The sequence below is a fragment of the Toxorhynchites rutilus genome, chromosome 2, assembly GCF_029784135.1.
Source record: "Toxorhynchites rutilus septentrionalis strain SRP chromosome 2, ASM2978413v1, whole genome shotgun sequence".
Lineage (NCBI taxonomy): Eukaryota > Metazoa > Arthropoda > Insecta > Diptera > Culicidae > Toxorhynchites > Toxorhynchites rutilus.
In genome coordinates this window covers 117341620-117369147 of record NC_073745.1, presented here as the reverse complement: position 1 = coordinate 117369147, position 27528 = coordinate 117341620, and the positions used below count along the sequence as shown (strand labels likewise).

The 27528-nt window shown below is 39.0% G+C and overlaps 2 protein-coding genes across 10 annotated transcripts in view; one reads left to right on the top strand and one right to left on the bottom strand.

The window, feature by feature from the left end:
• LOC129769292 (kinesin-like protein unc-104) overlaps positions 1 to 27528 on the top strand; it is a 202933-nt gene that overhangs the window by 170029 nt on the left and 5376 nt on the right. For 6 of the 9 annotated variants that reach the window (XM_055771432.1, XM_055771431.1, XM_055771436.1 and 3 more), the window contains 7 exons: positions 2820 to 2957; positions 3025 to 3486; positions 15494 to 15584; positions 15651 to 16316; positions 16383 to 16572; positions 16961 to 17810; positions 17874 to 17975. In XM_055771432.1, the coding sequence (XP_055627407.1) occupies positions 2820 to 2957; positions 3025 to 3486; positions 15494 to 15584; positions 15651 to 16316; positions 16383 to 16572; positions 16961 to 17810; positions 17874 to 17975 (2499 nt within the window). Of the gene's footprint in view, positions 1 to 2819; positions 2958 to 3024; positions 3487 to 15493; positions 15585 to 15650; positions 16317 to 16382; positions 16573 to 16960; positions 17811 to 17873; positions 17980 to 27528 lie in introns of those variants that run through there. The other 3 variants (XM_055771435.1, XM_055771438.1, XM_055771439.1) reach the window with 2 other exon arrangements.
• On the bottom strand, positions 9386 to 14397 carry LOC129769295 (uncharacterized). The gene is made up of 3 exons (XM_055771443.1): positions 14319 to 14397; positions 12831 to 14152; positions 9386 to 9900 (listed from the first exon to the last, which is right to left on the bottom strand). The coding sequence occupies exons 2-3, from the start codon at positions 13819 to 13821 to the stop codon at positions 9836 to 9838; spliced, it is 1056 nt and encodes a 351-aa protein (XP_055627418.1). The 5' UTR covers positions 13822 to 14152; positions 14319 to 14397; the 3' UTR covers positions 9386 to 9835.

Here is a 27528-nt window from a genome sequence, read left to right as displayed (position 1 = left end):
CGATCATCTGAATCGGTCCAGTTGTTCAAAAGTTATGATTTTTTTCAAAAATGTCTTTTTTGGAAAAAAGGGGGAAAAATTTGATATTTTTAACCATCGATTAACTTTGGGAATTCATAACTTAAAAACGAAAAAAATCATCTTTTTCTAATTTGACACACACTCGGTCACAGGTGATCACATTTTGTTCCACCAGTACCACCATTCTACATTTCTTTATCTCTTAACCTGCCAAAGCTGGATTGGCAACGCATGATAACAACAATGTGTACGTGAAATGCAAAAATACAGAAGCACTTTCCGCCAGATGGCATTAAAGTTGACCACAGAACAAATAAAGCTTGACATATTTAGAATCCAGAATCACAAAACCAGTTGTATTTGGTTGAGGGTACAAAAAATTTTTCAGTCAAAGATAATTTACTGTTCTGTAACGGAATAGTTATTAAAAAAAATTCCATTGCAGATTTAATGAATTTTTGTGCTTTTCTTTATATCTCCTCTATCCAAAATTTGGTCAACCTTGGCGGTCATTTTATTCCACGATCTCTTCATGTCTGCAACATCCCGAGCCACTTTGGCACCCTTCTTCATTTTCCGCTCGACAGTTGCTCAATACTTTTCGATTGGACGGAATTGAGGGCAATGGGGAGAATTGAGAGTTTTCTCAATGTAATCAACCCTATTGCCAAATGTGGCCAATACTTCACCGGACTTTTGTGAGCCTTAATAAACGGCTAGACGCGAATTCACGATTTTAGTATCTGACCACGCCGGATTTTTTATATGGGTGTCCGAAAAAATAGTCCGACGGCGTAAAATCGTGCGATATAGGCTGGTCCTGGTCCAAAACGAGAGATGAACTGCTCTCCAAATTCATTGCGCAATAGGTCCATTGTTCCGTGTGCTGTGTGGTATCGTCTTGTTGAAATCACATGTCAACCAGGTTTAGCTCGTGTAAATGATTGATCGCTCCACCGCGAGGCAATTATTTCTATGCATACTGGCCTTTCTGAAGGAACTGAGTAGTGTGCCATATCTTCTATTTTCCTTTGTATCGGGCCTTTGCATTGTTGTCAGTATTACGAAAGACTGTTGTCTGCTCGCTAATTGGTGCGAGACTGTGATTTTATATCGTTTTTTTTACTTAAATTTGATATGAACCCAATAAGTTGAAAGCCGACGGAGCATAAGTTGCAGTATTTCCTATCTCCACATTACCCGTAGTACGAACGCTGCGTTTGACTCGCAAAGGTAAGGTACACCGGTGCAAGTTGAAACGATTTTTTCGAAGTTCAACTTGAAAGTTATCTTAAAAATTACTAAATCACTAAATTGAAATCTGTTTGCGGCATATACAAGGTACGACAGATGATTTCCGATAAAAAATAGGGATTCACACTGGATGTTTCGGAAAATATCAAATTTGAAAATGTTTAGTTTCCACATACATTGTTTGAATCTGCCCGCAGAACGGGATAAGTTGAAACGTGAAAGTTATAGTGTGATTTTGCTTCTTGAACTGATTTATGACACACTAATTTGAAGGAATTACATATAAACATTTGGGAAAAAGTGTTTTGGAACGGGTGAGACGTGGGGGAGTAGTCTGACACACGCAAAATGAACACTACATACTACATTCATACAGTAATCACCGTCAAATAACGTCCGGCATTTGCAGCAATGTTTAAAAAATAGTCGATTTTCACTGGTTTCAATTTATCCCAGGGTTGAAAGAAACATGGGGTGAGTTAAAATGCTTAGAGCTATACGGAAAAAGATTTTTAAGTTTAGTTTCCAAAACCACTCCACTTGAGTATTCCTATTTGATTACCCGACGTGCGATTCTGGCGAAATGTTTGAAAAAATCAGTGTTTTCGGACCGATTGAGTCAGTGCGCAAAATGTTTGTTTTGATTTCACGGAACAAGGATAAGTAAACAAAGGCGCGGATTGCGTTTAGGCATTCCTATATTCTCGTAATAGCTGTCATAAGAATGTTCTTCCTGGATAGATTCTTTTATTTGCGTCCAGATATTAATATTGATATCATTGTTCAGAATGTATTGCTGATGATACATATTGTAGTATGAAAGTTGCCTGATGATACTCGAACCACAGTAATCTTCAGCATCTATTTCTGTCGTGGTTTTCCTTTTTATCGATTCCCAAGCCAAAGTCTTATGTTGGCATTAGAGATGCTGAGCAGAGCAGAGCACGATTCAATTCGAACAATACTTTTCGGTAATGTTCACGTTTGCCACGTTCTTCGTTCATCATTACCGTTTGCTTGAAACACCGATGGTTATTTCACATTACTGCTCTATGCTAACATTCTTAACCATATATCTAAATGTAGTGTTTACCATCATGATTTAAGTTATATTTGCATTCAATTTAATTATGATCTCTAAGAGATGTTTTTCGAATATATTTCCGGTACCTATTTAGTGAACCAATCTCATAACACACCACAAACATTAGCCCACGATACTTTCCGCAACAACACGCCTTTGAGGATGGTATATTTCCCACACCGTTTACTACCATGGCACCAGCTTTGTATTTTGGTTGTGCACTCTTAGACTGTTTAATTTTACTTGTGATTTTGGTTTATTACATGCGTAATGATACTAAATGGAAATCCAGAGTAGAATACATTTAGAAACCATTGCTTTTTAGCTTCGTTGTCTATGATAACGCTCATTGTTTGTTTCGACGATTTCTTTCTGTATACGCAAAGCTTCCTCATACTACGAAAAACCATTGTGATTGTTGGGCATTGTAAACTAATAACGGTTCATTGCTGAATTTCAGACAACGCTTGGAACTTATGCGTGAAATGTACCACAATGAGGCAGAATTGAGTCCAACCTCTCCGGATTACAACGTGGAAAGCCTAACTGGAGGAGATCCGTTCTACGATCGCTTCCCGTGGTTCCGCATGGTTGGAAGGTAAGTTTTTCCTTTGATCTGTGGAGGGTCATTCGCTTTACTCATTGCTGGCATCGTTTCCTTGCAGATCGTTTGTCTATCTGAGCAATCTCCTGTATCCGGTTCCGCTGGTTCACAAGGTGGCAATCGTGAATGAACGTGGTGACGTACGGGGCTACCTGCGGGTTGCCGTCCAACCGGTCATGGACGAGGAGAATGCCGACTTCAACAATGGCGTTAAGCAGTCCGCTCGCATTTTGTTCGACGAGGAGCAAAACGGGCAGCATAAGATTCCGAAAATTCGAACCATCCACGATAAGGATGAGAAATATATCGAGGGAGCGAATGATATTATGAAACTGGAGGAGCTGGAACAGGAGGATGCTGATTCGGGTCGGGGTGATTCTAGTGTGGCTTCCGAGCTGCACGAGTCGAACGAACAGGAACCGGGAGAACATCTGCAACCGGGCAAGGAGTTCACATTCCGCGTTACTGTACTGCAGGCTACTGGAATTGCGGCGGAATATGCGGATATTTTCTGTCAGTTCAAGTGAGTATAGCCGCCAGTATACCCATTTTATCCTTTTTTTATTTAATTTGGCTCAATATGATAAAGAGCCGTCATCTAACAGTACATTTTAAAACTTAAATCTAAATAGATTATTACTACATAAATTATAAGTCTAATTCTAATTATAACAATAATTCATAAAATAGCTATTTCATGCCAACCCGATACAATGATTCTCAGCTTTTCGTGAAAATTGGCAATTTTCTTACCCCATCGCAAAGTACTAGTCCCGTAGTTTTATATTTTTTCATTAAGGTGCCCATTTTCATTTTAGGGTGGTCCGAAAAATCAACTTTTTCCCTATTTTCCAAAGTGACTTTTTTCAAAAATTGAGGCCTTGAGGTTAGATTCGATTTAACTGGGACATTTTGAAGCCACTATAATTCAAAACATCATCATCATTCAAGTGACACTCTCGCTCGATTTTTTGTTTGGTCTCCACCGCATCGATTTTAATGCCGTCTAGCGAACAGTGGTTCTGTATTTTTGCATCACATTATTTTTACATCTGTACTGGGGTGTACATTTAAAGTTTCGAAAATGAGAACGTTACATTTGGGGCGCACGGTTTTGAGCGTTATTACCTCTTTGTCGACTGAACGAAGTGGTACCCATATTTACAAAATTTTAGAATTGAAATAACTTGCTTCAAAGTCCATCTCAGTCAAGATTGGACAGTTGATGCTTGTTATCGGCTGGCAGTGAAAGCACTCAGATTCTATAATGCAAAATACATTCGGAAAAAGAATACACACAAAATATGCCAGAGCATATTGGTAGTGGTAGTTGCTGTCGCTGCTACCACCACAACACAACTGATTCAATTCGGATTTTCTGTTATTGTTCTACGTGTTTCCTGAGGCGTCGTTTTTGAGATCGATGAAGATGTAGTTTTGCTAAGAGATACTAAGAAACTACTTGGGTATTCAATAAGTTCAGTGTTTCAATGTCGCTCTAGATAGCAAGCAATCAACAATACATGTTAATGCTGAACCGAAGCAATTTTGTATTTTTGTCTGAAGGTCGTCTGAGTTTCGGAAGAAAGTGACGCGAGACAATCATTTGTTTCTTTGTCCTTGCGGAAATCGAACTGTGTATCTGATAAAAAAAGCTATTCATTTGAATTTATTTGTCAAGGCGTGGGACGATCATTTTTTTCCAATAACTTGCAGATGTTAAATAGCATGGCAAATGGTCTGTATGAATTTTGATAGGAAGCTGATTTATTTGGTTTTGGTCATGATCAAAACCAAATAAATCAGCTATCACTCTCACTAGTCTTCATTCGTTATGGACAATATTTTGTTCGATAAACTTATTGAATAGCCTTAGTAAACGTTTCTTAGCGATGTTTGGTGTCGCTATCTGCTCGTCCGTGTACACTTCCAACAGACGATGCTCTCCTGCTTCAGCGTTCTGTGGATGTAGGAATGGGAGCAGCGAAATTTTCGGCCGGCGTCACGCACACTGTACAGTCCTTGTGGTCGAACAGTTTTTTTTAGAGATTCCGTCTTCTTTCATGATCTTCGCCGGACGGCCACTACCCGCCGCTCGACGTTCCGGGAACGTCAGGATCTTGTAAACAGTGCTCACCGAGATATTTTTGTCTCGAAAGTGAACTGCTGTAAACTGTTTTTCTTGACTTTCACGCGTTTCGAAGAACCGTACAATGCGATCGCGAAGTTGCTTGTTGTTTAGACGTCATCTTTGATCGAACTTACAGCACCCGAGCGAAAAGAAACGAGCAACCCGTTTCTAGGGAGCCCAGAGAGCAGTTCTCTCAGTGAGCAAAAATTCTTCACAATCTTCACTTTTTTACAGAAAGATGTTGAAATCATTCTCTTTTTTCAATGAACACCCGTTAGGAGGCAATGCATAGGTCTTTCCCCATTAATGATGTCTGACAAGCGACTTCCTCGATTCCTGGAAGCGGTCGTAATGGGATTTTATCAGGCCCCGGCCAAGAGGATATGATCCGCGAGTCAAGATGTGTCGCAAATTTAGCTGTCATTGGCAAACTATCGTCAAATTCGGGAAAATTTAAAGAAGGCAGTTTTGCAATCTTAAAATTTGAATGGAGATTCGAAAGCTAGTCGATTACTTAAAACACGACACTCTCATAACCATTTGGCTATATATGTCACAACACACAACATTCACAAAAACTCGCCATTATAATATAACATCATCAGACACAATTCCAGTTCAATATTACGTAATACTATATTGCATAGAATACATATTCGAAATAGAAAAGTAAATTTCCATTCATTATTTTTTATTTTAGAAGTGTGTTAATGTCATCCTGTAATTTAATGGCTGTAGAGTGGTTTTCACATTTTGTTCCACCTGCAGTATGTTAAGCGCCTTGATTTACACCAGCTTGAGAGTTTGGCAGTTCTCGCGAATGACAGGATTTTATAGAAGCAGAGGCATTTTTGATCCCCCAAAGAACAGTGCGAGTCTCGTCGGTCCAGACGGATTACATTAAAATCGCTGAAAATCATATCCTCATCAGGGGAAAGCCTTGGTTCACGAAGAGTAAATACGTCAGAATTTTTATTGTTGACTGAAAATTCTGGCGATTTGATTTTGGGTTTAACCTTGCGGTCGTTTGTCTGCTCTCCGCCACCACAGCCAAGAAGGATTCTAATCTTGTACTTTATGCAACATTATATTAGTTCACACTTTTTCTAGACGAATTTTAATGTCTAGTAAATCTGTTCACTAATCCAAACGATGCTCCTATGATTAATACATAACGGTACGCAGTATAAACAAAAGTTGTCACCCATACTTGCGGAAAGGCCATATGGAAAACTCCATATATTGCGGCAAAAAGCATTGTTCTGCATGTTTAACACTCCTATACTCGCGCATTGGTCTGTCAGACCGAGGAATCAATAATTCGTTCATTTCTCAGAAAATATCAACACTACGACTTTGCGATTCTCTCTAGCTTCGTTATTCGTCGTTCGTCATCGTTTAGCGTATCGCATGTGTTGGTACAAAGGGGACGTGTGTCACTTCTTCAACACTTTCGGTCTGACACACCGACGCGAGTATAGGAGTAACTTTTTTGGACAAGTGCCTTTTTTCATATCCTAGAATTTGTTGAATGAAATGAATAGAATAATGTTAGTGGCGTGGAATATTTGTTGAATATAATGCATAAGATCATTACAGGACTATTCTTATTTGATTTCAGTCCCTTTTGTAACTGAATTGAACGGATCCTTATATCAACTATTCGTCGATATATTCGTCGTTAGATTCATGCGTTCAAAAGCAAAATATATGTTTGACTTTCGTATAGGTATTCGCTGAATATAATGGTCATACATATACACACTTGTGAAAGAATTTCACTTGTGAAAGAATTGTAAACAGTAAACTATAAACTAATCGGTAGCTTATGGTAATTTTTATCAGTTACAGTTTCGGGGAATTTTTTTAATAATGGACAATATCGGCAAGAAAACAAGAAAAAGAAAAGCAAGTTCCTAGAAATCCTTTTATATCATCTTTTTATGCCTCATCTAAAAAAAGGCATTAATTCTTATTTTACCAAGAAAACAAAGACAAAGAATATTAGAAATATGCAAACTTTATATTCCAGAACCTTGATCATCTGGTAATTATCTAGAAGATTGTTATACATTCTTCTATTTGATAAAAGACCCGAAAACACGCAACAACTGCATAAAATGTGAAAAAATATGTTTGTTTCGAGCGTTCAGTTATGCTATGTTCTGATTCTTACTCAAATGAAACCACAATCGATTGACACATTTTTATGTTATTTTATATTTCTTCATACTCCCATGAATCATATTCAGTTGCTTACTTTTAATTAATAACAGTGAAAAATTCGAAATTCGTTATTTGTGTTGGAATATCAAAAGTTACTCTATTTTGAGGAGGCTGAATTAGATGACTATTAAAACATAATAAAGACGAAGAAAACATATTTTTTCGAGTTTTTTCAATCAATCATATCCTCTCCTTGAAATAAATGCCAAAAAAGTCAGAGAATACACAATGGCAACATTACAGAGAAGTTCAATTGTCGGTCTGTGACACCGTGCGCGAGTATACGTGTTATGATTTTGCACACGAGTACAGGAGGGTTAAACAGAAACATAAAAGATGGAAGACGCCGAATTAATTATTTGTGTGATACATGCGAATACCTGAACTGCATTTTGGGGATTGTCTCGAAAAGTATCATACGAACTATAGCATGTATTTTTTATATAGAACAACACATTAAAACACATTGTTTATTTGCTAAACTTATTACTTATATGAAGTTTACATAAAAATAAATGAATTTTGTACATCTTTCATAATTTCACAAGTTATACATATTGTGCACCCGTGGCCGAGTGGTTAGCGTCCCACACTATCATGCCGGGTGTTCGGGTTCGATTCCCGTTCTGGTTGGGGGATTTTTCGTCAAAGAAAATTCTTCCGGCTTGCACTGTGGTCACGCGTATTCTAGAGCTTGCCACTGTAGAGTACATTCAAGGCGTGTTATTCGGCATAGAAATCTCAACCAAGTATATGAACGACGCTAGTTAATGAATACGTTGAGACGGCAAAGTTCCACAGGGAACGTTAACGCCATTCAAGAAGAAGAACATATTCTGCATATAATCTCACAAAGTTATACAGTAATTTACATTTAATGCGACATTTAGATAATTGGACAGACCTGTAATGCAACACGTTTTATTAGACATTTTTACCTCTAATTGGACATTTTTGTAAGCATCGAGTTCGGGGCCCTAATTATGGCCCCACATTGAAGGTTGCCACCATACGTCGATACTGTTTCAGTCTCATCGACAATGTCCCGTTACAGGTGAAAATCGCTTCTAATGCGACACTGAGTGGTTCCTCGGCATGTCGCATTAAATGTAAATTACTGTATATCACTGCTTTTCCAACTAAAAATAATTCCGATTGCAAAGCGTTAATACTTCTGCAGTTCCATTGAATAACTTCAAAGGAGAAAATGGTTGCCAGGAGGGGCCATTTTTCTGTCAAGAATGCAAACAGTATGGGAACAAAACTGACGATAGTTCTTTTAAGGGGCTCGGGGGTACTAAGAGCATCTAGAATGTGACTCGCAATAATTGGAAGGGATAATAACCTAGTTTTGGATGGCCCGGGTGCAGTGTTCACTTCTTTTTGTGTTCTTGGGGAAGCAAACCCCGGAGGTATTGGCTTCTTAAGAGGAGTCCTAGGTGTAAGAGGAGCGATTTTATTCTTTTTTTTTCGAACATCCTTAAATGCTTTTTCATTGGAAGTAAAATCTTCACATTTATCTGTAGGTTGAATTGGGTTCTCTTGTACTACAAGATTATAGCCCTTTTGAGTATTTCAGCAGAAGACGTCCAGGAGCATTGTTGGAAAGAGTTTTTGACTTTTCCTCCTACAATTTAAATGGGGCACGCAAAAGACTCGAGAACATTACAAAAATGCAACTTTCGGTATAATATTCCTCCTTAAGAAGTTTACGCTAAGTAATTTCAGTGGCTTTCTTGCGTCTCTTACAATCACGCGAAACATGTTCTTCCTGGTTAGTTTTATAGATTCGACCGAATTAAAATTCGGCTTCACTTCTCTGGCTATTGATAAAACTCACAGAGCTTTCTGGCGGGGGCGATAAAAACATAGTTGTTATGTCCACTGAAACAAATACGGTAAAATAGTTAAGGATTGGCTAATCGGATTCAGATGTTTCACAGTAAAAAAAGGTGTGTGTTGGACCAAGGTCGTAACTCGAGTCCCGACTCATTTCAATATTTTATTGCATGAAACCTTTCTCCAAGGGAGACACTTATATTTATAGCAAGGTTTGCGTCTCTTTCTGATCTGATTTTATAATCAGAACTGTCATTTGACAGTACATCACAATTCTTCCCCTAATGGAAAGTTCTATTTAATATTTTATAATCGTAACTACTAATATTTCTATTTCTTATTTTTCAGATATTTTTCAATAGTGAAACCCTTCTGACAAATCATGAATTCAATAAATCATTCGAAATTTCAACTATAAAACTGTAACTTAATAATATAAACTGTTTAACCATAAACGAAATCGTTGTCGACCTTCGTCGTTCGTTTTCTTTTCGAGCGCCTTGTTCCAGAAGGAGAATTAGGCAAAATATCAGAATATTTCCTCTTACGGATCCTTGTGGGCGGCTCTACTACTGACTCCGCTGATGTTCTGAGATGATCATCACTATTGCCAACCGGCAATCTGTCTGTACGGTTCGGAAGGGACAGCGTTACAGTAGATTTTGACGATGTCTTATCAGTAGTGAACCTCAGCTGATTTCGATGAGCCATTAGGCGAACGTTTCCAGTTTCCGTTTCCACCTGAAAAATATTTTTAGAAAAACGTTTTATAAAAACTGCTTTCGTCCAACGAGCATTGTTATATGGGTTGTTATTTTTGTACCAGACTATATCACCTGTCATCAGATTGTCAAAAGTATCATGTGCTTGATTACTAGCACTCAAGGCGTCATTTAACGTTTTAGGGTCATCAGATGGCTGTGATGTTAGTTGTCTGCTGGCACGTTTTTTTGGGTTAAGTAAATCCAATAATGTTTTAGGGACGTAGGAGAAAACTTTCTCTGAAGGAAACGTACCATCACTAGTCAAGCAATTATTTCTATAATTTAGCAAAAATAAATTTATTTGATCCTCCAAGTCCAATGCCAACATCTCTGGTTCCAGTAAGAACTTCTTTAGAACTTCTTTAACAGTTCGGACTAATCTCTCTGCCTGACCGTTACTGGAAGGATTATACGGCGGGCTCTTAAGCACTTCAATACCTTGTCTTGTCAGAAAATCTACAAACGCAAAAGAATTGAATGGGGGACCACCGTCCGAGACTAAAACATCAGGCAATCCAAAACGAGCAAAAAATGCTACCATCTTTTTCAACACTTTACTACAATCAGTGCCTTTTTTCATCCAATCTATTTCCACCCACTTTGAGAAACTATCCACTGTTAAAAGAAAAGTGTGATGATTAAAATGAAAAAAATCTATGTGTATCCTACTAAAAGGCCTGATTGTAGGAGTCCAATGTGAAATAGTTTTCGGTTTACTGACAATTGCCATACTGGTGCAAATATCACACCCTGATACAAATCTTTCAATATGCTTGTTGATTCCAGTCCAATATACTGTACGCCTAGCTAATTGTTTCATTTTTACTATACCTGAATGGTTCGCATGTAAAAGTTTCAAAACGTTGTTTTGTAATTCGTGTGGTATTACGACTCTATCTTGGAAAAGTAAACAGTCATCTACGATTTCCAAGTCCTGATGATTTGAGAAAACATCGGAGAATCGTTTTTCAAGTCTTATCGGCCAACCATTATTCATGAAACATATGATTTTTTGTAGAAATTCATCACTTTTTGTCACCTTAGCAACCAACTTGAAATTAATAGGGAATTCTTTACTAAAGTTTATGCTTCTGATATGCTCTATATCATATTCACTGGGAACCAATTGTGGTAGAGGAAATCTCGAGCAAAAATCTGCGTTGCCCATTTTAGCAGACGGTCTGTATTGAATGTTGAAGTCATAAATGGACAGTTCTAAAATGTATCGCTGAAGCCTCGTCACAAAAATAGAATGTTTACCATCTTTACCAAAAATGCCCACTAAAGGTTTGTGGTCAGTGTAAACAGTAAATTCTTGGCCATACAAATATTTATGGAATTTTTTTATTGTACAAACTAAGGCAAGTGCTTCTAAATGAAGAATTGGATATTTTTTTTGAGCATCATTTAATGAAAAAGATGTGAAACAAATCGGTTTTTCTACGCCATCAACAACGTGTGCAATTACACCACCAAGCCCATATCCTGAAGCATCTGATACAATTACAATTGATTTTTTTGGATCGTAAAATTCTAAAAACTGGGTGGCCAATAAAGATGCCTTGCTGTCTTCAAAAGCTCTGGTACAATTGGCATCCCAAACAAACTTGACTCCATTTTTCAGTAAATTGTATAAATAATACAGTTTCGTTGACAAATGTGGGATGAATTTATTGTAATAATTTATAAGTCCGAGATATGATTTCAATTCTGTTACATTCTTGGGCACCTTTGCCTGCTGTATTGTCAGCACCTTGCTTGGACAAGGCAGAAGTCCATCTTTGCCTATAATGTGACCCAAATAATTCATACTGGATACAAAGAATTTGCATTTTTCACTGTTCACTTTAATATTTGCATCATTCAATCGTTCTAACACCAGGTACAACTTTTCTTTACATTGTTCCTTGTCCCTTCCTGCAATGAGAACATCATCTAAATAACAATGCACATTTTCAATACCTTCGAGCACTTTATCCATAACTTGCTGAAATATGGATGCGCTCGAAGAAGCTCCTTGCGGTAAGCGGTTGTATGTATACAATCCCTTGATAGTGTTAATAGTCATAAAACGTCTGGATCGCTCAGATAAGGACAATTGAGTATATGCTCCTTCTAAATCTAGAGCACAAAAAACTTGGCATCCAGCCAAACTAGCAAACAAGTCCTGTGCTACAGGAATAGGGTACGAATTCGGTACGAGAACTTTGTTGATAGATACCCTACAATCTATCACTAACCTTATTTCGCTATTTTTTTTAATCACAATTACTACCGGAGAAGCCCACTCGCTGGTCTTAACAGGTGTAATCACTTTTTCCTTTTCTAATCTATCCAAGTAATTTATAACTTTTTCCTTCAATCTGTACGGTACATCATACGCTTTTTTGAATACAGGAACGTCAGACTTCAGCTCCAACTCGGCCTCGAAGCCCTTTATTGGAATGGAAAAATCCTTAACGAAAACATTATAATATTTTTGTTTCACAATGTCAATTTCAGTAGTAACATTTTTTTCAACCATATTGTTGATCGTCAGAGAGTTTGTGAAAAAATGTCTCCAATCAACGAAAAACACATCCAACCATGTTCTGCCGAATAAGGGAATAAAATCATGATCACTATTAAGCACCAATAATTGCAATTTTGCTTCAATTCCATTGTATTTAACCAGCATTTGTGCTTCACCTACAATTTTTAGTTTTTGCCCATTAACTACCATTAGTTGTTTAGTACATTTACTTAAGGGTTCATTGAAAATCGAAAAATATTGATTTTTACCAATAACCGATACGGATGACCCACAGTCAACTTCCATCTTAAGAATTTTACCCTCAACAATTAATTCAATTAGACATGGATCGCTTATTTTGTTAATGGAAGAAACCATCATGCATAGTAAATCACCTGTATCTTCATTATCGCTGTCTGAGTCCTCCGTCCGCATACGGCTTAGTAAATCTGAGATGCTGTGATCGTCACTTGGTCCCGACTGATACTGGCTCACCAGATTAACTGCTCCTCGCCTCATGTTTTTCAATTTGAAGCACTTGCGCTTCACGTGTCCCTTCATCCCGCAAAAGTGGCAAATCACGTCCGCATAGCTCAGCTTCTGTCTCCACTCACCAGGTCGAAATTTTTCCGTTTCTCTCCAGCTTTGTCCTCTTGATCTAACAGTGTGGTCGAGTTTCTGGTCATATGGCTTGTAACCCAATCGTTCCTTAAGAGGTACCCGAGGCGAATTTAAATGTTCCCTTTCGTTGTTTGCATTAACTGCGTTACAAACTGCCATCAATTTATTCATAGCTGATCCTATCTTTGGGGAAGCTTGTTGCATTGAAACTATCTGACCATATTGGTCTTCGTTATTACTATTCAAATTTTTTGCATTTTTACCGGCTAGCTCCCAGGTTGCAATAATTTTTTCTGCTATGGCAAGAGTAAGGTTTTCCTCATTTAATAATCTTCCTCGGAGGGATTTTTCACGCACCCCCGCCAAAATACGATCTCTAATAGCGAGATCTTTGAAATCGCCAAAAGAGCAGAACTCTGCCTGTAGCTTGACCGACAGAACAAAGTCTTCAACTGATTCATCCGGTTGTTGCATGCGATTGTTGAATTTTAATCTTTGGATCAGGTCAGATTCAGTTTTATCTAACCTGGTCCGTAACCTGGCGATCATATCATCGTAGGACACCGTAACCAAATTTCTAGTTGGGAAGAGTAACTTTAACTCGTGGAATATTACCGGACCACTGAGGGTTACAAAATATGCTCTTTTAGCCTCATCGACAACATCGTTCAAGGTGAAATAAAATTCTAATCTTTCGACCCATTCGCCAAAAGGCATACCCTTACGATAGGGTTCAATAGTGGCTGTTACATTCACATTAGCCATATCAAAAGGCAAAGCAATTAAAAGGTACTAGTTCACCGTAAAAGCTGATTAAATTTAAGTTAGCACACAAGTGAAACGAGAATAGTGAAAATCGACTCACCCGAAATGTTCGCTGCTCACCAATCGGATCATCAACTACGGAAAATGTGAGCTTATCACCACAGCAGTTTGTTTTTTTCTGAAGACCTCACCGCCAAACTTCCTTGACCTGCTTGCTATCGTCCACAGATCGGATCACTAGCTCCAGAATATCGCTTCGTCAAAACGGATGGAACTGACTGTTTGTCACTGGGTCTCTTTTAACTCACCTATTGTACGACGTACCTTTTAACTACATAAATTAGAAGAAAAACTCTCTTATTCTTAAAACCGAAAATAGTTAAAACAATTAGCTTTGTTTGTTGAATTGTTAAAAAAGTTCCTTTGTTTATGGACACCCCTTTGTTGCTTACATGAAAAGGCCTTTCAGTTTTAGACGTCAAAATGGATGCACTTACCAATACATTTATGCTTCCGCGGACAATAGCACTACAATTGCAATGTCGTTACCAAAATGGAATTGCCGCTGAACTCCGCAAAATGAAGCTCACTCTTACGTAAAATGGAGTTTCGCCAGCGTTCATATACTTACAGTCAGAACAATGGACTTTACCGGGCGGCTTAGCAGGTATGGATGCTCTGATGTTGCCAACGCAGATTAGTTTTTGGGATGACCTCTTAAACAATTACCGAAATCTTTCCTCTACGCGGCTCGGTTCCTGGTATCTTCACAGTGACAGAATTAATTCTGATGATGGTTACTGGTAGCGAAAAATAGAGGATTGACGCAAGTTCAGCACTACTGACACTACGTTCCACACGCGAAAAAAAAATTTATCCAGTCGTCGCCAAACTGTTATGTCCACTGAAACAAATACGGTAAAATAGTTAAGGATTGGCTAATCGGATTCAGATGTTTCACAGTAAAAAAAGGTGTGTGTTGGACCAAGGTCGTAACTCGAGTCCCGACTCATTTCAATATTTTATTGCATGAAACCTTTCTCCAAGGGAGACACTTATATTTATAGCAAGGTTTGCGTCTCTTTCTGATCTGATTCTATAATCAGAACTGTCATTTGACAGTACATCACAATAGTAAGGGCCGTTGACATCTTTGTGGTAGGTCTTAATGCGAGAGGCTACTTTCAATGAAGAAGTGGGGTTTTCCAACTTGAGGACAATTGGGTTATCATTGGGAATGAGATGGGCAGTGGGGCTCAGTAACATCCACTTCCGTTGTGGAGGTTGGAGATAAATTTCGGTAAAAATAGAAATGAAAAAGCACGAGGGTGACAGTAAACAGAACTTATCTGTTTCCGAAGAACAATTCCAAAAATCTGGGTAGTTGTCTGCAAGCAGGTGACGTTGTTGTTATACGTGCAGGTAGTTGATGGATGCGCCGTTTAGATCCTTAACGCTAGAGAGTATGTGACTCTTTAACTATAAAGAGTATAAACTTTTCAGCGATAGGAAAACACGTCCTTCTCCGATGAGATCAGGGAAGGAACTGGTATACCCATTGTTTATAATATATTTGCTCGGAATTTTATGTATGTCAATGTTTATTTTTGTGTATGTTTCTCCAGAACATTTTAGAATTGTATATTTAAATTCTCAATATGTCAATTTTCAGCTTTTTACATCGCCACGAGGAGGCGTTTTCAACGGAACCGGTCAAGAACTCTGGATCAGGAGCACCGCTTGGATTCTATCATGTGCAAAATGTATGTGTTCCATTTGATTTGGCATTGGTTATAGCACGACTGATAAATCCTTCCCACTTCCAATAGATCACAGTTCCGGTCACAAAGTCCTTCATTGAGTACTTGAAAACGCAACCGATCGTATTCAAGGTGTTCGGACACTATCAGCACCATCCGCTGCACAAGGACGCCAAGCAGGATTGTCAGATCACACGTCCGCCACCGCGTCGCATGTTGCCACCAAGCATTCCAATCAGTCAACCGGTACGCAGTCCCAAGTTCGGTCCACTGCCGTGTCCTCCCTCGTCAACAGTATTAGCCAAGCATGATGTACTGGTATGGTTTGAAATTTGTGAGCTGGCTCCGAACGGCGAGTACGTTCCGGCGGTGGTGGACCATAGCGATGATCTGCCTTGCCGTGGCCTATTTCTGCTGCACCAGGGTATACAGCGCCGAATTAGGATAACAATCGTACACGAACCAACGCCCGAGGTTAAATGGAAGGATATCCGTGAGCTAGTGGTTGGACGCATCCGTAACCAGCCGGAACCGGCCGATGAGTTGGATGATACAGATTCCTGTGTGCTGTCGTTGGGATTGTTCCCGGGAGAGGTGCTGGAGGTTCCTGGTGACGATCGATCATTCTTCCGTTTTGAGGCCGCCTGGGATTCTAGTCTGCACAACTCTGCTCTGCTCAATCGTGTCACACAAACTGGCGAACAGATCTTTATCACGCTTAGTGCATATCTAGAGGTAAAAAGGAACAATTTCTTTTATCAATTATCTCGTAATTAATAATTGGTTGAATTCGTTGAATAGCTAGAGAACTGTGCTCGTCCCGCTATCATTACCAAAGACCTTAGTATGATCATCTACGGCCGAGATGCACGCACTGGACCCCGCTCGCTCAAACACTTGTTCTCGGGCCAGTATCGCAATCCAGAGGCCAACCGACTGTCGGGCGTGTACGAGCTGTCACTGAGGAGAGCTTCCGAAGCAGGTAGTCCAGGTAGAAATGTGCTAGTGTTGTGTAGAAAGCTATCATTTCATGAACCACGAAAGATCGGCAGCAGCGGCTTGCTGACTGTTGACCGCTACAAGTTTGTTTTGTATTGCCTGAGGTATTGCTTTTTTGCTTTTTGAATCGAACACTTGTTTGCAACTAGTTTGCTATCCGTAAATTGTTACGAAGCCCAGAAGTCGTTTTTCTGCGCCACTGTATTAGTTCTTATCTCTTTTTGAATGGCGACCTCAACATAAATAAGTTTGGAATTAAAATGGCTTTGAATGATGCTGGTTAACTTCGGACTCATTTGTTTACAATTATCATTTAAATGATCATTGACATAAAACATAAAGGTTTTTTTTTTCCTGAATCAAATTTATTTCCCAAAAAGGTGTTCAAAGACGCCAGCGACGTGTGTTGGACACCAGCTCCACGTATGTCCGGGGTGAGGAAAATCTACACGGCTGGCGTCCACGTGGCGATTCGCTGATCTTCGACCACCAGTGGGAGCTGGAGAAGCTGACTCGGCTCGAGGAGGTTGGTCGCATCAGACATCTGCTGATGTTGCGTGAACGTCTCGGAATGGACACGACGCCCAATCCGACCACCAAGACCGAGAAAGATGTCTGCAATTTGGCACAGCGAGCGAGTGCTTCTCCGGTGCATATGGTCATTCCAAATTCGCCCCAAACACCGGTCAAGGATCAGCAGACACCGACCCTGCCTGATCGAGAACTAACCCCGCGGGAGACGGATCTGGTCTGGAAGTGTGTCAAGCTCATCCAGGGACGCATCGGTTCCAAGGGTGATCCGAGCGAAACCACCAATCAGCTTGCGGTGGATGCCTCGCCGGGTGATGAAGGTTGTGCTGATATGAACGCCAGCTATATTTCGGGTAACTCTATCGAGCTCTGTTCGCCGGATCGAGCAGATGCTCCGACCAACGGATGGGAAGCACCCGCGCCAGCTCCACAGACCCAAGAGGTATCGATGAGGCTCTACGTCCCGGAGTTGGAGGAAATTCGGGTCAGCCCTGTTGTGGCTCGGAAAGGCTACTTAAATGTGCTCGAACATGGTGGTTCGGGTTGGAAGAAGCGCTGGGTTACCGTGCGTCGTCCATATGTTTTCATTTTCCGCTCAGACAAGGACCCGGTCGAGAGGGCCGTTTTGAATTTGGCTACAGCACAAGTCGAATGCAGTGAGGACCAAGCGGCGATGGTGAAGGTCCCAAATACTTTCAGGTGGGCAGAGTAAATGGATTTTGAGAAGATGCAACGAAAGTAATCGTTTAATTTGCTTTTCAGTGTGGTGACGAAGCATCGGGGATATTTGTTGCAGACACTGGGTGACAAGGAAGTACATGATTGGCTCTACGCCATCAATCCACTTCTCGCCGGTCAGATCAGGTGAGATCGAAATAATGTTATTTATGTCATTAAGAATATATTGAGACTCAGAAGAGGATAAGTTTGTTCTGGTTTTTTAATGAATGTGATGAATGTTTTATTAGCCTGCAATCCATTAGATTATCATTATGTATAACATCCATAACCGTTTGAAGTTGGCGATAATGTTTAAATGACACATTATTTTAAAAGTATTGAATAGCTCAACCGTTTTCCTAACCGGTGTTGCTCGGTGTGACAGGTCGTTGTTGTCAAGAAACATCAATCATCAATCAATCAATCAAAGTCCAATTGTCCTCAAATGGTTCCGACCAAAAGGAACAACCAAAGTAACAGCGGAATGTAGTTTGAATACAAGCAAAGAATTGTATTGTATGCCCCTCCCCTTGTGATTCTATCGCCGGCCAAATCAAATAAATTTGTTTTCCGAAAACATCATTCATTCTCTAACGCCGCGAAGCTGAGCTCATACGCTAAAGCCACCGTTCCAGTATAACCACGAATATATCATCAGCAGCGGATAATGGTAGCAGCGGCCAACGAGTTTTAATTTTGTTGTCATCCAACGGAAAACCGTCACCCATCGCTTTCATGCAATCGATCCAGCGATCGGCAGTGATGATACTGATGCAAAATTACCTGTGACTGCATTCAGTTCGTCTAGAAGAGTTTTGGCGAAACAAAGACACATATTTCGACATATGACAGTTTGTTCTCACGAATCCATTTGCGCTTTTCAGGGCCACCAAACCTTTCACAAAAATATTTATTACAATGCAATTCAATACAACAGTTCGATGCTGATTTTTGTTTGCTTGGGGAAGGCTTGTGTGAATTTGGGAGTGGGAAAGTTTAGAAGAACTTTTTGGTGCTACTTGGCTTCTTGGATATTCGATAAGTTATTCCAATTGACAGCCCTTCGTCTACGTCTTTTCGGTTATGTCGCCGACACATTATGTCATACATTTTATATTCCTGGCGTTTTTGGAGCAGAGCACTCAAACCCTTTTGAGAGCTGCCGGTCTACGAACATGTTCTGGTTCTTCAGATTTACGCAATCGACAATGCAATTCGAAATTACTGATCAAATCTACTGGCGCTACCATCTGGAGCCTATTGGCTCTTGTATGTTCCTTTCTATCGGTAACTTTTGACTTACAAATGAAACACAAATTTCTACATTACTCGAGAATTAATCAAGCAAATGAAACGAAATTTGGCATTTGGAGGTTTCAGGGTGCAATAAATGTTTTTACACTCCATCCCCCTCTCTAAGGGGGGGCTGTCATACAAATGAAAGACAAATTTCTGCACAATTCGAAAACTGATCAAGCAAATGGAGCCAAATTTGGCATGCGCAGGTTTTAGGGGAAACGAAACGTTTCTATGGTGAATAGACACTCCTCCCCACTCTCAGAGAGGGGGGGAGGTTTGTTGGAATGCCATACAAATGAAGCATACATTTCTGCATAATTCAAGAACTAATCATGCAAACTGAACCAAATTTGGCATGTGGAAGTTTTAGGGGGCAAGAAACATTTCTAAGGTAGTTCAACACACCTCCCACCTTTCTAAAAGGGGGGTGTCATAGGAATGAAACACAAATTTCTGCATAATTCGAGAACTAATCAAACAAATCCAGCCAAATTTGGGATGTGAGGGTAAAGCATTTGCATTTGGGTACGAAAAATGTTTTTATGATGGTATGACACTCCTCCCTGCTCTGGAATGGAGAGGGGGTTCCATAAAAATGTTACATATATTTCAACCAAAAATATTCCAACCAAACATGACAATTGGAAATTTTCGGAGAACTCTGAAGGAAAAAGGGAAATTTTGGAAAATTAAATTCTCATATGTTCTACAATTACATAGTGACAAGCGTTGTTAGTCCATTTGATGTTTGCTCTAACGAAATTGATCTTTGTTCGAAAGTGGAAATGGATTTTCAGGTGATGAAACGCACTCTTATATCTTCTCCTATCTATACCAAAAAAAAAGATCGCCGGATGTGTTGATAAGAGCAGAACCCGAGGAAGGAATTGTCCGATTTTGGGCTGTCTTTATTCTATCATATTTTCTGTATCAAACATTTATCCATGTAACCGAGAAACATGTTATTTGCAAGTGGTTGAAAAATCTTGAACGGAATTGTGTCTGAAAGTAATCTGATATTATATTGATGAGTTTTGGTAGAAGTACTAGGAATTTTATAGTAAAAGGTAAATTCAACGGGATCGATTAGAAGATCAATCAATGAACAGTTTTGCGATTGGACCCATGAACTTGCGTAGAGTAAGAAAACGTGAATGTTTGAAGGTTATGAAAACAAAAAAAAACAATTTTGGGTGGGACGAAGTTTGCCGGGTCAGCTAGTAAGTAATAAAATACTTGTAATTACTATTCAAACAAGTGAGAAAAAACTGTTTTACAAAAAAACACCTCGAATGACCAGAACCGAATACCATCACGCGACATATCGAACGTCTTGGTTTGTCAAAACTAGCTCATTAGTGACCATTTCAAGGGTTCTTGGCCACATTAGGAGAACCCGAATGGTCTCTGGATGTCCTGCAGATCAGTGTGTTTTAATCGAGTTATGGAAAGCCATGGCCACACTTTTAGGTGGATTCAATCAGGTTTTTGTATCATCAAATCCTTGAATTATCATTTAAATGACCGCAGGTGAAGAGAAAATTGATTTCCTATATATTTTTGTACATAAGACACTAGAAAATCCTGAGAAACATAGAATGATCAATTTCACCCCGAAGCTAAATTTTAAAATTTTACGTTAAAAATTTTACAAATCAAGATTCTTTTGAACAAAACTTTCCACAACATTTTGTGGTCTTAGCACCAGTACTGATTTTAAAAATAATTGGGTATACATCTAACAAAAACTTTTGGAATGAAATGCCAATGAAAATGGTTATCTCGAATTACAAAAAGTTACCACATGAAAAATGGTCACCACCTCGAAAAAACACCCTATGCCGAATTTCAGCTCAATCGGACTTAAGGGAGAGTGGCGCAAAGCGGTCAAAGTTTGAGTTTTTTGAAAATCGAAAAAATACCTAAGGGGGGAGTAAAGGAAATCGGGGTTTTGGAAAAAAAAAGTTTGATGTCAAATGTCTTAAAATTGCATGAAACGAGATCTAGTGTTATCTCGAAAAATATTTTTTTGTCAAAAACTCATTTTGAGACATTTGGCAATAAACAAAATTTTCCGAAAACCCCGATTTCCTTGGGTGATTTTTCGTTTTTCAAAACACTCAAACTTTGAATCCTTATTCTAGGATGTTCAAGGCATCTAGGATCACGTGTTTCACCCCATTCCGCGCGCGCCTCATTGCTCTGGCAACGCGATAAGATACCAGTTTCGTATGCTCGCCGGTGCCACTTTTTCGCGGGTGTTTTTCTAACATGTGTTTTGGTGAAGTTTTTGATCGATTTTTTTTGGCTCATTATGTTTCCTGAAGCTCATTATGTTTTTAACGGAGAATTTGAATTTGTTGCCCGTTTCAAAATTCGGTTGGTTGTAGTATGTGTTAACTCCACACAAAGTAAGTACTATTTTGGAAGTTTTATTTTGCTTCGGATGGACTTATAAAACTTGCCCCGCATTTCCCCGCAAAACTTTTTTAATGAAAGTGTTCCTCAAAGTATCTTTTATCACTCAGCACTTGAGTTTTTCACCCGAAATCCCCCTTTTGGATTTTTACTCAATATTAACCCGAAATCAGCCCTTCCATGCCAAACCGATATAATGGTTTCCAGATTTTCGTGAGAAGTGGTAGTTTCGTTCTTTATCGCAAAACATTAGACCCAGATTTTTTTATTTTATCAGTAGGGTGACCATTTCCATTTCAGGGTTGTCCGAAAATCAACATGACTTTTTTCAAAAATTCATAACTTTTGAATTACTAAACCGATTCAGATGATCGACACATCAACCTTTTCATCTTTTTTGAAAAAACTGGAAGTGGATTATATCTGTGGTATAACCGCAAGGGTGACGTAGGTCTATCGTTGATTTAGTGATCAACGATATCGTAATCTGTGCAAACTGCGACTAACTATTAATCCTCTCCCACCATAACCAAATGATTTTCTCTTGGTAACTCTGAGTTGACCAAAGCATTGCTAGACTGAAACTAGTTCGAATAATTGAGTTACTCTCCTTCTTCGTTCAGTTTACAACTCCTAACAAGAATTTGCTGCATGGGAATGAGTATCTCTATGACGTACGCTTTACGATTCTCGCTCTCTCGTCCGGGAGTTCAATTTACCTCTCCGAGCGCGTTTACTTCGATGAAACTATGTTAGGAAAAAATGCGCTACAGCAGATAGGACGACATTAATGTTCCACAGAGGATTTCTCAGATGGTGTTTAAATTCATCTACAAGAGACTACAAACAATAATCCCCCTCAAATCACTAATTTTATGAGTTAATGTAAATGCGTTATTGGCCAAGGCTATTACGATATCGAACACGAGGTTTTGCGAGATATATTTTTCCGCCAGCACAAATACAGAACACTCCTTTCGGGCCCGAGTAAACTTGTGGCTAGAAAAGACCTTAATTACCTTGAATTAATCAAAAACATAAATTAGCGCAAATATGTCAACATGTGTTTTTTGTGTAAGCACGTAAATATTTACTCATTAAATTTTAGGACTATGGAACTCTACATAATTCTTATGCAGATAGACTATCCACAATTTGTGGGGGGAATACTCATACAACTCAAATGGGTAATGATTATCTGCTATCACAAAGCTGAGAAACGTTTTGACGTTTTGTTTTACTACTGATTCATTAAAAAAAAATTAAGCTTTATTTCAAAATGTTTTCTTATCCTGAGACTGGCTCACCATACCGTAGGCTAACCTCAAGGATATTTTTTATCCATTTTCGGCGAATAATCAACAAGCAACAAGTTTGAAGGGATATGAAAAAAAACCTTTGGTCGATCAATAAATCTACTGCCACATATGTCAGAAGTCCACGATATATGAATAACATATGTCCATACTAATTCATTACATTTATTTGCAACGAAAAACGTAACCACACAGAATTGAATTATTCAAATATGTGATACGCTTTATCTACAAAATAAAAAAGGGTCTTAAATTCCATTGAATTCGAAAAGTGTTTCGTGAAATCACTAATTGAATTATTATTAGAAAAAATATTTGAAGAGAAATGTGAATGTTTAGAATTATTGGAATCTAAAAAACGATTTTGGGCGGGATGAGATTCGCCCAAATCTGCTGGTAATAAAATTAATCAATTGCATCCATTTCCCGTCTGCTGTTTATCGGGCGGGAGACGACAGCATAATAAAATCGACACGAGACTGAGTCAGCCACTCACTGCGGTCAGTTCAATAGAGAATTAAAAATCCCTCGACGAGTGTCGTAAGATTTCAGTTGATCGTCCTTTGCTACACTTTCCGATCAAGAACTCATCATCCGCTCTATGGGATGGGATTAATCGTTTGTTGCTTGCACTCACGACAAACCTTGAGTAGTAGAAGTAATGCTCCGAGAGTGCTTGCAGTGGGGATTCCTCTTTCATATTGCTTTTTTGAGATCTTGGTAGCTCACCGTTCCAAGTATTCCCTCTGTGTACATATGAAGAATAAAAGAGCATCGCCTGCTGGGGGTGATTTAAAAACATCCGACTAGAGGGATATATTTATTCATTGATCGTTGAATGTTATTTTTTACCATCACTGCTAAACGATGACGAACGACGAATAACGAAGCTAGAGAGAATCGCAAAGTGATAGTGTTGATATTTTCTGAGAAATGAATGAATTATTGATTTCTCGGTCTGACAGACCAATGCGCGAGTATAGGAGTGTTAAATGAAAGAAGTTCCGCACGTATATATGTGTGTGTGGCGGCTGCTTCGATGTCTCAAACGGAACCGTTTGTCGATGCTGATACTCTCTCGGTCGTCTTCTATTCTTCTTCTGATGGATCGGCTTTTCTGCGCTCCCTCACAGTTCCAAACTGAATGCGTTTCAGGTCAGGAATCTTCTCGATGCTGGATGTCATCCAAACGAGAAAAGATCCGCGCGTGTATGGGTGTGTGCGGCGGCTGCTCTGATGTCTCGAACGGAACCGTTTGTGCCATCACTCTCCTCCTGATGGATTCCCTTCTGGCCTAAGGTGCACCAAAAGTCTCTTGATGACACCGTTCATCAGCGCTTTCATGATGAACTTCACCACCAGCTTCACCACAACAGCTACAACATGCGCCAATCGCTGTTCAATTATAACTGAGCGGACTTCCGAGCGGCGCTCGCTTATATACCGATTGGTGATTTCAATAGCCTGTTTTGAAAGCAATTTTAAGGCTATTGAAACAAGTTTTTGGATGAAAAAGTAACAAATATATAACGCGTAGACATTGTACAGGGAAACTTCGATATAACGTACCCTCGTTATAACGTACCCTCGATATAACGTCACTCGATATAACGTACATTTTACCTCGATATAACGTACACATTTCCAAAGTGTAAAGGAAATTTTTTTTTCAATATTTTTTTTTCTGATAGAACAATGAATTACCTGTATTGTGATGCTAAAACAAGTTTTGTACCTTCAATAAATCCCGAAATACAGCTGGTTTTGTGATTCCGGATTCTAAATGAATCATTCTTTAATCAACAATACGAAGGAAAACATCATGAGAAAGGCTGGCTTCGTCTTCTGATTGAAGTTATTCATTAACTTTACTAAAACAGCAACACAATAATGTATTTTTTTTGACGTAGGACTACGTCTTTCATTTCTATACCGGGGTGTAAAATCAAAGTTTCGAAAACGAAAGCGTTACGCCGGAGACCGAGATTTTGAGTGTTAATAGCTCCTAAACAACTGAACGAAATGGTATGATAAACACTTCATTCGAAAGATAAAATGTCTACGCGTTCTATACTTGTTACTTTCTGATCCAAAAACTTGTTTCAATAGTCTTAAATTTGCTTTCAAAATAGGCTATTGAAATCACCAATCGGTATATAAGCGAGCGCCGCTCGGAAATCCACTCAGTTCTAATTGAACAACGATTGGAGCATGTTGTCGCTGTTGTGGTGAAGCTCTTCATTTATCATGAAAGCGCGGATGAACGGTGTCACCAAGAGCCTGTTTGTGCACCTTATGCCAGAAGGGAATCCATCAGGAGGAGAGTGATGCTACAAACGGTTCCCCGGGAAGATCTCGAAGCAGCCGCTACACACACACACATACACGCACGGAATTCTTTCCGTTTGGATCGAGAAAGATCCGGAAAATAATCTGCCAGTTCCTCTAGGAATTTAAAAATACATTCATGTGAAAGAGTTTATTTGAATGTTTTCTATCCATGTAACACTGTGACCAAATATGTTTCAATCAAGTGCTATTAACAGATGGTTATCGAGTTAGCATTAACCACTGGTGGGCTTCCAGTATCGAGGAAAATGTGGAAATATCTAATCGTTACTGAAAATAATCTGCCAGTTCCTCTGGGAATTTAAAATTATATTCATATGAAAGAGTTTATTTTAATGTTTTCTATCCATGTAACACTGTGACCAAATACATTAGGTTTTGTGATTTTTCAATCAATCGCAATCAACAGGATAGCTTCTGAAGATTATTCTTCCCCATCAGTAGGATATTTCCGTATCCAATATTGGATGCATAAAACCTTGTGCCTCCAACGTAACGCTCTCGTTTTCAAAGTTCTCCAAATATTCATTCATTCAGAATGAATTCAGATTCAACTTCATACAAATGATCTCTAAATCAACGATAGTCCTACGTCACCCTTGCGGTTATACCATAGATATAACCCACTTCCTGTTTTTTTATCCTATTTATTTATTTATTAGGCTCATTAGCATTCTAGTTGTAACAGAGCCGGGTTTTAATCGTGTACATGTACATATGTTTATGTTTCTATAAACTGTAAATCACACTGTAGTTAGTAGTAGCCATTTAGGCGTTAAGTTTTCTGTTCCATTACATTATGGTAAATTACACAGTAGTAGCCATTTAGGCGTAAGGGTATTCTTTCTGTTCTTCCATTGTTCAGCAGAACGGACAGCGGAGACAGTTGATATTGATCATTGTTGGGTTATTTATAGAACAGCAGCCCGATGTTTCTTGCAGAGCAGAGCAGTTGTATGGATGAATCGATCTAATTTCGACCGTGGATCGATCTCCATCGCTGATGATGTTTTGCGTGGACGTAGTTATTCTATAACAACACAAAGATGGTCAATTGAGGGCCCTGAGTTTGAACTCACGACCGATCGCTTAGTAAGCGAACGCGTAACCAAGTGGCTACGAAGACCCCCACAATAATGTATTATAGACTACGTTTGTGAGTACTTTATTATGCTTCGATATAACGTACAATTGGACACAACGAACATTTTTGAAAGTGAAATGTACGTTATATCGAAGTTTACCTGTATCTTTCGAATGAAGTGTTTATCATATCATTTCGTTCAGTTATTTAGGAGCTATTAACGCTCAAAATCTCGGTTTCCAGCGTAACGCTTTCGTTTTCGAAACTTTGATTTTACACCCCGGTATAGAAATGAAAGACATAGTCCGACGTCAAAATACTACACCTGCAGCTAATTCGAAATTTGATCTCGTTATTATTGATTGTATTCGTTTTTTATTGTTTTCATAGGGTCGGGACCAAGGGCGCTATATTTTTTCATAAATATTTTTCGTTTTTGAGTTACGATTTTTCAAAGTTAACCGATGTTTCGAAAAATAATTTTTGTTCCTCTTTATTTTTGGTTTTTTGGTGAAACCGAGTTGAAAAATTAACTCTGCGTATTCGAAAACATACATTTTGATACCAAACAACAAAAAAACTGAAAATTTTGAACTTTGCCCCCTTGCCCCCCCCCTTTTCTGTTTTTTTTTGGTGAAACAGAGTTGAAAAATGAACTCAGCGTATCCGAAAACCCCAGTCTACCAAAAATTGGGTTTTCAGCTAAAAAATTTTAGTTTTGGCCGCCTAAATTTTCTCAGGGACCACTGTGCGACGCCCTGATTGATTCTTCTGGAAGACACACAAACGTTTTTTGGAACGTTTTAGCACTACACAGACGGTGATTTCGCCCATTTTCAAATCATTAGCGATTCTTGTACCCAATGGACAATGTCGGGTTTTTCAACTTTTGCCCAAAATCTCCCCCTATCGCGTAGCAATTCAAGAAAACTTCAATGTTTTCCAAAATTCCTGCACATGATTTCGAGAAAAAGGCTTTGTAAACAAGTTTCCAGATCTGACCACTGGGATCGCTGTACTGGGCAGAAAAACGTACCGATTCTAAATTGGCTGAGCTTCAGACCTTCTTCGGTGTTGTTCTGGGTTTTGATTAATGCGAACGTAGCCAAACTTATTGAAGCTAATTTTCTTTGTTTCTGGGCATTTGTCATATATGTGGTATGCTTGTTGGTGTTCGTCCAAAAAATTGCTCAAACGAAATTGTCCTCATTTTCATGGTAGTTACTGTGTA

Coding starts and splice junctions, on each gene's coding strand:
- LOC129769295 (XM_055771443.1), bottom strand. CDS start 13,821: ATGGCTAATGTGAATGTAACAGCCACTATTGAACCCTATCGTAAGGGT. Junction 9,901..12,830: donor CAGCGATAATGAAGATACAG/GTGATTTACTAT, acceptor AATATTTTTCAG/GTGGAAACGGAAACTGGAAA.